The following is an 11,265-nucleotide window of genomic DNA, read 5'->3' as shown; positions in this document are numbered from 1 at the left end:
GTCCCAGGCTCTCGGCGGGGGCACTGCCCGGATGGAGGCAGGAGCGCCCAGCAGTCTCACTCGCTCCAGGTTCCGGGACTCGCCCTCGGTGCGGAGCCAGCCCTCCGTGCCAGGCCTCCAGGGAGCGCAGCCGGGTGGGCGTGGCCAGAGGAGAGAGCTGGAAAGGGGTGTCCGTAGCGCGCGCCGCAGGTCCCTGTCCCGCAGCGCTTCCAAGAGGAGCGCGTGCTCGTTCTTTCAGAGGAGTATTTCGGGGGCGCTTATTCGAGGGGGGACTCTAGGACTTCTGAATTATTTGGAGGTATGGCATTCAGTGCCTAGGGCAGGTAGTCTGATCCTTTCTGCCAACTTGGGGTACAAATTGCCACTCTTGGGAATGACTGGAAAGAAAAGGTGGTGTTTTGCCAAGGAAATGGAGGTTAGGAGGGTTTTCCAGATTTATTCAACTGGAGGCCCTGTTGAGGCAGGAAAGTACGTCCTCCAGTGTTTCTAATACATTGCCTAACGGAACAACCTTTTCAACGATGTGGCAAAACTTAAGGCAATTTAAAGTAAAGTTGTCTGCAGCCATCTCTCCATCTGTTTTTTTTTTCTTTTCCCTATTTTTATTGCAGTCTACTTTTGAGCATATCACCAAATTAATGCTTAAACTAGGTTCAGTGTCCATTAGTTCTTCCAGTCTTCCCTTGCTAAAGTTAGGTTCATGCCATGTGTAGCACTGTGGTTTAATTTTCTCAGATTATAACTATTGCTTTGAAGAGCTACAGTTACCTTTATTTGGTCATGTTTAAGAGATAATTTGCAAACATACTAGATTAAATCATCCTTTCCAATGCAGTATTAGGAATCTGAACTCAAGCTTATTAAGCAATCTTAAACCTGCTACAGGGTTCTTTAAAATTCAAAAGATATAGCTCAAATCATGAAAAAGTGTATTTTAATTTTTAAAATATTTAAATGTTTATGGTTTTTAAAAATCTCTGAAAACGAAAGTTAGCTTCTATTAAGAAATGAGTGTGTTTTCCTAAAGTTTAGATTTGCCACACCCTCTTATTTCTAAGTGGTTGACCTCCGCCGCCATGTTAGCAGACTATATATAAACATTTACACTTCAAACTAAATATAGTGTTGAATATTTTAGAGTCCACAATATCTTGCTTCAGATGGAAAACACTGCATGTGTTTTATCTAATATATTGTAGAACCGAATTTTTAGTTGGCTAGTATTGTGAAATAGATTTGAACTTAATTTTTTCACACAAAACCCACAGGTCTGCAGTATTATTGGGTATTGGGCTCATGTTGTGCTTGGGAAAATGAAACAGTTGAAAAAGATAGTCAGTATAAGACACCGACTTCAGTCACTTCCTTCCCTGTTCTTATGCTTCGGATGCTTCCTTTTTTTCATAAAAATACACTTTTCTGTAAAAGTTAGAAAACAATATGTTTTCAGTTTATACATCTATTTGTCCCAAGTAAAATGAAGTAACTTTTTCCAATACTATTTTAATAGGAACTTCGAAAAAAAAATTTTGGCTTTATGTAACATACCTAGGATACAAACATGTTTATCAAAATATAGTGTCAGTGGCTTTGAAAAGAAAGTATTTAGCTATCCTTAAGGTAAGGGGAAGTTAAATGCCAGAATTAGTCTTTGTCTATATCAACAGGTGCTATACACAGGTTTTTTAATACTGCAGATAAAATGTGTAGTATGATTAATATAAAGAACACTAAGTGGCTCTTATCCTATACCCCCAAACTAAGGATTCCACTATATCAGTTTCTTAAGGGGAACCACAAATATAAGGAAATGGAAGCACAGCTTCAATTTTAAAAGAAAGAGGAGGTTTACTTTAGGAATATGTCTAAACAAATTTAGTTTATTTTCATTTAGGATATTTTTATTATAGGGTTTTCCTATACAGATAAAATCTGCAATATAATTAATATATATATGCCTATCAGATGGCTATTCTGTACCTCAAAAAAAAAGTTCTGCCTTCTTAAATGGTCTTTATGGAGATCATAAATATTGCCCCTAAAACTGTACATGCATTTACATGTTCTGTTTTAAACTTTTCAAATGCAGGATGAAGACACTGTTTGAAGAGATCAAAGCATCAATTAAAAATAATTATAACCAAGATCGATCATTTTGGAGGCCTGTTCTTCCTTGGGGAGGTGTTTTTACTATCAAAGCTGGCCGCAAAGCAGTATCCTGTACACCACTCTATGTTGAAATAAGACTGAAAAATACCTGCACCATAGATGGATTCTTGATGTTATTATATGTCATTCTTAATGAAAATGAAAATTTTCCTAGGGAACTCTCTCTTCATTTTGGTAGAGAGTTTATAGACTGTTTTCTTTATTTAATGGACACCTACAGTTTTACAACTGTGAAGCTACTTTGGATTTGGGACAAAATGGAAAAACAGCAATACAAATCTGAAGTTCATAAAGCTTCATTAATAATTGATTTGTTTGGGAATGAGCATGATAACTTTACAAAAAATCTCGAAAATCTCATGTCTACCATTCAAGAGAGTTACTGTTCCAACTGGCGATGCCCAACTCGAGTACAGGAAGATCAGCAGCGCACAATTAATATAAAGTAAGTTGCTGTAATGTCTGTTTCATGGCTTTTGTTTTTAAATCAATATTATGTGTGTGTGTGTGTGTGTGTGTGTGTGTGTATGTATGTGTAACCTTTCAATAGCAAACTAATGGATTAAAGGGCACTTTCCTGTTTTGGAATGTTTCACTTTTCAGATGGATCTGTCAGAAAGGCTAGTTCCAGATGAACAAGAGAATTTTTTTTTTTAATCTTATGTTAAGGCCAGGACATAATTATAGACAGAAAACCCAAATTTGGCATCTAATACCTGGGAAGGATGTGGATGTGAGGAGCTTTTATACAGACTGGGAAACGTGCTAGGAGCAGCACAGTGTTTTTGGCTTTCAGAGAGGGCAGACATCCAAGCTGGTAAATGACAGAGAGGGAGGCCAAACTGGCAAGCCCTAGTGGAATGCTGGGAAACATTAAATCCCCCAGGGAACATGAGCTGAAAAAGGAATAATTGCCCATGGAAGAGAAACAGACCCAAGCATGTTGTTGTCAGAAAGGATATTTGGCCCTGTGGTTCAGAAAAGCAGCCTTATGTTCTTACTTTACATCATAATGGGCTAAAAAGTGTTTCATAAATTTATCTTGTTTTTTAAAAACTAGTGGGTCTGGGGATGTAGCTCAGTTGGTAGAGTACTTGTCTCACATGGGCAGGGCTAGGTTAGATCCCTAGCACTGAAAAAGGAAAAAAAAATGGTTTTTAAAAACCAGTATTTTTTATCTGTAAATCTTGTAAAAATATAATGAAATGTAATTGTACAGTGATACTAATATTTTATACTTCTCTCAATAAAATATGTTCATCATTATAAGCTGTTTAAGCTTCTATTTTTTAAAATCTCGCATTTAAAACAACTTTGAAGAATATAGGAAAAATTTTATTAACAGATCAGGTAACTGAGACCAAGAATGTTTGTGATTTGCATCTAGTCAGGTAAATTATCAGCTGCTCTCCTGACTCTGGGCCCTAGTTTTTACTCACTAGAGCATATTGCCTCTGATTTTAGGGGCGGGAGGACATTGTTTATTTGGTTTTGTTAATTAGAGTAGCAACAACTGAGTATTTCAAGACTGGTTTACAGAAAACTTTGTTTCTTAGAGAACTTTATGCATTATCTGGGAGTGGGATGGCACACACCTATAATGCCAGCAGCTCAGGAGGCTGAAGCAGGAAGATTGAGAGTTCAAAGCCAGCCTCAGCAAAAGCAAGGAGCTAAGCAATTCAGTGAGACCTCGAGTCTAAATAAAATACAAAATAGGGCTAGGGATGTGGCTCACTGGCTAAGCACAGTTCAATTCCTGGTAGGAAAGAAAAAAAAAAAAAAAAAAACCTTTATGGATGAATATTTATTGAGTTGAGTTCAACTGGTTTCTGCAAGAAATACAAAAATGGATAACAGATTATGCTTGGTATACTTGGTTCTGCTAATAATGGATCAACCTGTAGAATTTGTTATCCTAATAATGTATTGGCCTATAAAATGTTGAAGCAGTTCTTACATGAATTTTACAATTATTATAGTCCTCCTCAAGAAATTCCACATGGAAACTTGATACGACTGGCTGTGGATGAGTTATTCTGTTCTAAGATTGAACTGTGTGAAGAGCGTGGGTGAGTATATGATAGACATTTAAGATGAAAGTTTTTCTATAGTTAAGATAACATTTTTCTGAAATATACTTTATCTGTTTCCCTATATTACTGATACAGTGATATCTATTTTGAAATATATCAGAGGAAAACCTTTCCTGGATTAATGTGCTGTTTGAAGTTAATATATGATGAAATAGCATCTCATAAGTATTTAGGAAGCCTAAACCTTTTTGAATCTTCTTAACAGACCTAGTTTACTATGCCATCTTATGTTGTGTTTTCATTATCAAATATCACTATATAAAATATAGTACTACAGCTAATTGATGAATACAAAGCAAATGCCTTTTCTTTTTTTCCCCATTGCTGAGTAGGTACAATAAAACCTTGGTTAACCGGAACCCAGCTAATCGGGACCCTCAATTAACTGGATTTTTTTCTGCATTCCTCCTTTAGGATAAAGAGGTAAATGGCAACGAAAAAATTGAACTTAGTTTAAAAAAAAAAAAAGTCCAGGGACAGAACCTACTCAACCCAGTCTCTTAGCAATTTCTATGTCTACATTATTGAACAATGAAAATTAGTATTTGGAAGAATTATTTTATTACTAATCACCAAAGAAGGGAAGATACAAATACATTCAGTAACTTGTTCCTATTAAGTCCAAAATGTGAACTAACATGTTTCAACACATAATTCTAAAACAAATGATTTTCTGGCTAACTTGGTGTAGTCACTAATGTTTGTTAACCAGACTCTCCCCCCCCCGCCCCAACATTCCGGTTAATCGAGATTTTACTGTATAATTATCTTTATTGTATTCTGATCCTTTTGTTTAAATACCTAATAATACTAAGAAAAGAGAACTTGTTTAATGCAATAGAAGATCTTAAATGGAAAAAGAAAGCAATTAGAGTCATTATTTGAAACCATATAAATAGAAAAATATATCTTACAATAAAGACTTTTTTTTTTTAATTTTTTAATATTTATTTTTTAGTATTTGGCAGACACAACATCTTTGTTTGTATGTGGTGCTGAGGATCGAACCCGGGCCGCACGCATGCCAGGCGAGCGCGCTACCGCTTGAGCCACATCCCAGCCCCAATAAAGACTTTTATAACAGTTCAGGAGACACAGTGCTTTTATAACCTTGGAAAGAAATGGCTCGCTTTTCCAGGAGTTTCTTTTTTGTTTTTTTTTAACATATTTTTTAGTCATAGGTAAATACAATACCTTTATTTTATTTTATATGGTGCTGAGGATTGAACCTAATGCCTCACGCATGTTAGGGAAGCACTGTACCACTGAGCCACAACCCCAGCCCTCCAGGAGTTTTAATAGTATTACTTCTAGTGTAGAAAATGTAGCCAGTAAACTTCTAGGAATATATGAGGTAAAATATAACCATATCATTGCCCATACCTATAATAGATGATTATACTTTCTATAAAATTAAAGTCATAAAGACAACTCAGATAATAATGTTGATTCTCATTTTCCACTTCAGGTGTGGTGGCTTAAGAGAATTTTCCCAGCGAGTTTTCTGCCATGGCGCACCCCCTTTTGTTGTCTTAAATATGCAACATTGGAAATCTGAAGATCTGGCATATGTACCCTATTATTTGGATTTATCTGATCACAAGTAGGTGATTTGGTTTGCTTGCTTGACAAAAACAGTAAAAAATAAGTCTTTTTGTTTATTCTGGTCTTTTATGATTTTGACTAGCCATTAAAAAGATATTATTGGAGCCAGGTACAGTGGCCATGCCTATAATCCCAAGGTCTCAGGAGGCTGAGGCAGTAAGATCACAAGTTCAAGGCCAGCCTCAGCAACTTAAGTATACTCTGACTCAAAAAAAAAAAAAAAAAAAGCTGGAGATGTATCTCAATGGTAAAGCTGCCCTGGGTTCAATGTCCAATACTAAAAAAATAAAAGAATCTACTATAGGGAGCTAGCCGATTACCTGTAATCCCAGTGAATCGGGAGGCTGAGACAGGATTGCAACTTCAAAACCAGCCTTGGCAACTTAGTGAGATATCCTGTCCCAAAATTTAAAAAAGAAATTAAAAGGACTGGGGTTGTAGCTCAGTAATAAAGGCCTCCTAGCTTCAATTCCCAGTTAAATAAAATAAATTTACAGGAAATTAGTCACTAGCAGTGGCCACAAGGATTAGAAACTTGGATTATGGAACAGGTGGGGATTGAACCCAAGGGTGCTCTAACACTGAATATCCTTAGCCCCTTTTTTAAATTTTATTTTGATACCAGGTCTCAATAAATTGCCAAGGTGGCCTAGAACTTTGGATCCTCCTCCTTCAGTTTCCTAAGTCCTGGAATTACAGGCCTGTACCACCATGCCAGGCCTACCCCATTTTTTTTACAAGCTATATAAGCTTTGGCCAATTATTTAACCAGTGTACACGTAAGTTTTCTTATCTATAAAATAGAGATGACAGTGTTTTCCTGGTGCCATTATTGGAAGAATTTGATAAGGCAGCATATTCTGTGTTTAGGGTAGTGCCTGACACTTAATAAGCACATAGTAAACCCTGGCTTTCTTTGGTATTTCAAGTCAAATTAGTGTTGAGTTGTATTCAGGAAGTCATCATTTAAACATAAATTGTTACTTCTTCTTATAAATAAAATCATCTGTATACAAATCAGGAAATAGAGGGTACTTATTAACTTTTGCCTTCAAAAGTTTTCTTGTGTGTTCTCTACTGTTTTAATAGAACAGCACAGTTGTGAGTTAGTCTGTTAATTCTTAAATTATATCAAGGTTTTTAAATATTTTACTTGAAATCACCAATTATAGTACATGATTTATATGGATAGCTGCATGGGCTCTCTCGTCCAGCGAGGAGGTCCACGGAACAGGGTAGAAGAGAGCATGGCTGTGGAGTGGCTAATCAAGATCTTACGGAGACCAAGCAGGAAGCAGGTCTGATTTTATTTATTGCGCAGTTACCATGTATATCTACTCAGGCAGTAGCTAAGCAGATTACAGGCAATTTCTGCTAACCATCCTTGCATTGACCAATTGAGGAGTGGGCCATGGAGCAAGTGCAGGGACTGCAACACATGGCCTCAGGCCTATGGGGAAAGCAGCCTGCCTGCACTTACACGCCTAGCACAAGGGGAGTGGCCTGCCACTCAGACGCCCTTAACATATCATATGCCTTTTTAAAAACAATCTTGTTTTTATTTCTTAATTAAGAATTTAAGGAATATTTTTCTTAAAAACAAAGTATTATGATTTTCCAACTATACTTTATTATTTAATTTACAGGTATTTGTTGGAAGGTGCCACATTATTTAATAAAGAAGAACACCATTATTCTGCAGCTTTCCAAATTGATGGACATTGGATGCACTATGATGGCCTCAGAAATGTGAATTTAATTTTGTTAAATAAACCCCCAGAGTTTCTCCTCTTGTCATCATTGGTTTATATTCGAGCAACAGAGAAATAAATATAGACTGATGCTAAATTAAATTGTTTTCCCGCCTGCCCATGCTCCCCTAGATGAAGGGCTTTTATTTTGTGTATACTTGGTATCCAAGGAAATAGTTCAACTATACTAGTTTCAGAGGTGTATTTTCCAGTGTTTAACCCAGGTAAATGTTTTATAATGAAGATCTATGCAAAAATGTTTGTATTTCTTTTTTATATTTCCTGGGTTATTTTTATACAATCATATTTTATGTTGAAATAAAATATATATCTTGTGGCCTTTGTATTTTTCATTTGTATGTATTTCAAAGGTTTTCATACTACTTAAATTCAAGAAAATGCTTTGTCATTTGAATTCTAAATTTTTCTTTTTAGTTATCCAAGTAAAAGCTGAGTAAAAGTCAGTATTTTAGTTTATACAATTCAAAAGTTTAAGATATATCTGACCATATTTCTTTGCCCTACCTCACTATAATTCAAAGTGCACTATTGGGTTTAGTTCGAATGTATAACTTACAGATAGCTTAGTTTATTTTATCCATTGCTTTGCATAATTTCCCTACAGCAATTTTAAAAAATTTTTTACGTAAGAGTTTTTTTTTTTCCCCTGGGCCTAAATTTTTTTATAATGGCAAATTACAGTTAACTACTTGCTAAAATATTCTAAATCTACCAATGGATCCAACCCTAATTAAAGTCATTATAAATAAATTATGTCATGATTAAATATAATAGAAATTCTCCAATAAAAATTATTTTGCAAATAAGACAATTATAAAAACTATTATGTAACTGGATGTTTACTAGTGTTGGACTAACAATAGATATGTACTTTAAATATATATTTAAAAGGAAAATGGGTACCTGGGGAATATTTATTCTTTTTTTTTTTTTTGGCAGTGTTGGGGACTGAACCCAGGCCTCTCATGCTAAGCAAGTGCTACATCCCAGCCTGTACTTGTTTTCCTAGTTATGTTTTATATTGGCACAGAAAAAAAAAAAAAAAAAAAACTTTATTTTTTTTTTTAAAGAGAGAGAGAGAATGAGAGAATTTTCATATTTATTTTTTAGTTTTCGGCGGATACAACATCTTTGTTTTGTATGTGGTGCTGAGGATCGAACCCAGGCCGCACGCATGCCAGGCGAGCGCGCTACTGCTTGAGCCACATCCCCAGCCCCAAAACTTTAATTTTTAAAGCCATATCTGTTGGCTCCCTTGTAAATAATAATTGATAGCATGAGGTTTTGATTTGCAGTATAAATCATTAAAATTCTATAGTTAACTAAATATCATGTTTCATTGAAAGAATACTGATTGTTCTTCCTGTTGTAATTTAAGGCAAAAAAGCAAAGTCAAAAAAAATATTTTTTGAAAATCATCACCATAATTATAATGTTTACACTTCAGTAAATAGTCTGCTTTAGGTTTTGGGTTGAGATTAGGTGCAATTTATTCAAAGACTTTTATATGATAGCAGTTCACTGCCATATACCAAATTGCTAAAGTTTCATTCAATAAACATTGCCTTGGTGCCAAGTTGAGATAACTTATGAATGGATAAATATGGGTGGAAAGTTGCTGAGAATGCCTCACTTTGAATACTATAAAAATTGCTTTTTTAACATAAGATTAAAAAATGATTCATTTTACCAAAAAAAAATTACCCCAGGTTTAAACAGTCCCCCAAGTGTTATAAGATTTGATTTACAGTAAACTTACCTGGTAACACATTATTGCATGAATCAAAATATACATAAGCAAATATTAGACTATACATAAATGGTATAATTACAAATTATTAATGACAATTATTTCTAATGTAGATTTATTCTTTTAGGAATTGCACTTTATTTAGAATATTTCTTTATTATAAAACAATGACTTGCCTACCTCACAGGGTTGTTGTGAGGATTAAAATGTTTGTTAAAATCTTGACTGCCTTGAACATGCTAATAAAAAACATGTCTTTTTTCTACCTCTTTCATGTAGAGGAAGTCTCCCAGGTTCTCTCTTATTAACTTTTTAATTTAAGAGTTTTAATAAATATTTAGGCAGTAGCTCATATCACTGGTGCATTTAATGTGGAATGGGAATTAAATATATCTTCTTGACCCTAGATGGTTGGGATTTAAGGAGAATCAGGTAGTTTATTGTTAATGGTAGGATCTGGTTGGTAGAAAAGAAATTATCCCTCCTGACCAAACAGTAAATGGAAAAGGGGTCAAAAAGAATGAACAGTATGGGCAGCTTAAACTAGTCTGTTTACAAAATGTGAAGGTGAAGGTATAAAACATTTTTATAACTCTAAAACACCTTAGAAAAATTAGAATAATCCCTTGGAAAAAGAGAGCAAAAGATATGAATAATCAACATATGCTTTTAATCAAAATACCACAAACTGCTACTATATTTATGGGAAAGTAAAAATAATTTTAAAATCTTGGCCACTACCACGTATCATGACACACACACCTGTAATCTAGCTATAGGTAAGGCTGAGGCAGGAGGATCACAAAGGTCAAACAAAGCAATTTTAGTAAGACCTCGTCTCAAAATCTAAAGAAAGAATTGGAAATGTAGCTCATTGGTAAAGTGTCTCTGTGTGCAATCCCCAGTACAGAGAAAAAAGCAAACAAGAAGAACCTTGGCCAAACTTGGTATAAAGAATAATTAAAACAAATTTAAGAAGGAATCACCCAACTTGTTTCTCTTCAGCAAAGAAACTATTTTTTCTCCAACTCATGCAAATAGTCTTACTTATATTTATCCTTGAAAGTAGCATTTTGCCATAAATTACTTCATTTGTTTTGTATCTGAAGTACTATGATTAGATTTGATACAATGAATAACAAAGAGAAACTAGTGATAACACTGGTGAAGGCATAAGTAAGAGGGTATCCCATACTCTCTTTCTTATATTATGAGCAAGTTATATAAGCAGATAATTTGTGGCACAAAAGCTGTACATGTTAAGTATACGAACCATTTATAACTCAGTTGCTTAATGACATAACTATTTCAAAGAAAAACTGTAAGGCACTATAAGTAGGCAGAAAGAGTAAGCAGTTTATGTAAAATGACCACTAAGCTTAGCCATAGTGAAGAATTCAGTTTTGCTGGCTGCGAGTTGATACCAGCAGACATTCCTCTGCTATGATCAGCTGCTAACTCTAGAACAGACTTTCTCAGCTGCAGATTCCAGCAACTTATGCAGATCCTACCCACTGGCAAAAGTGGAAAAAGTGTTTTCATCTCAAACTCCAGTTTTAATAGTATCCAAGATGCCAGAGTTTGAATTTAGATGGATAGTAAAACAGGCAGTTAAGGACACACCACCTACCCCTAAGAAACTTGTTTAATTATAAAGGCCAGTCCATAGGACTGCGATTAGGGCTCAGCAGTAGAGCACTTGCCTAGCACATGCAAGGCGTTGGGTTCAATCCTCAGTACCAATAAAAATAAATACATAAAGGCCAGTCCATGAGATTAACCTTAGAGAAGCATTCCAAACATTTCAACTTCTTTCAACTTCATTGTCCAGAAGTGGTGGAAAAAGGGAAGTGAACCAAACTTGAATGAAGGCTTC

General features: G+C 35.1%; 1 protein-coding gene across 1 annotated transcript; it reads left to right on the top strand.

Annotated features, from left to right (window-relative positions):
- The first annotated feature begins 1,931 nt into the window (after nt 1-1,931).
- Nucleotides 1,932-9,667, top strand: CUNH14orf28 (chromosome unknown C14orf28 homolog). Its single transcript, XM_015491244.2, has 4 exons — nt 1,932-2,614; nt 4,149-4,238; nt 5,731-5,865; nt 7,514-9,667. Exons 1-4 carry the CDS (start codon nt 2,061-2,063, stop codon nt 7,695-7,697), a joined length of 963 nt encoding a protein of 320 aa, XP_015346730.2. The 5' UTR covers nt 1,932-2,060; the 3' UTR covers nt 7,698-9,667.
- The last annotated feature ends 1,598 nt before the right edge of the window (nt 9,668-11,265 follow it).

Source organism: Marmota marmota, unplaced genomic scaffold (assembly GCF_001458135.2).
Source record: "Marmota marmota marmota unplaced genomic scaffold, marMar, whole genome shotgun sequence".
NCBI lineage: Eukaryota > Metazoa > Chordata > Mammalia > Rodentia > Sciuridae > Marmota > Marmota marmota.
This window is presented reverse-complemented; position numbering and strand designations above follow the sequence as displayed.

What these genes read in the sequence shown, in the direction of transcription:
- CUNH14orf28 (XM_015491244.2), top strand. Translation starts at nt 2,061, where the DNA reads ATGTTCTGTTTTAAACTTTTCAAATGCAGGATGAAGACACTGTTTGAA. An exon ending in GAACTGTGTGAAGAGCGTGG is followed by an intron (nt 4,239 to 5,730) that starts GTGAGTATATGA and finishes TTTCCACTTCAG; the next exon opens with GTGTGGTGGCTTAAGAGAAT. An exon ending in TTGGATTTATCTGATCACAA is followed by an intron (nt 5,866 to 7,513) that starts GTAGGTGATTTG and finishes TTTAATTTACAG; the next exon opens with GTATTTGTTGGAAGGTGCCA.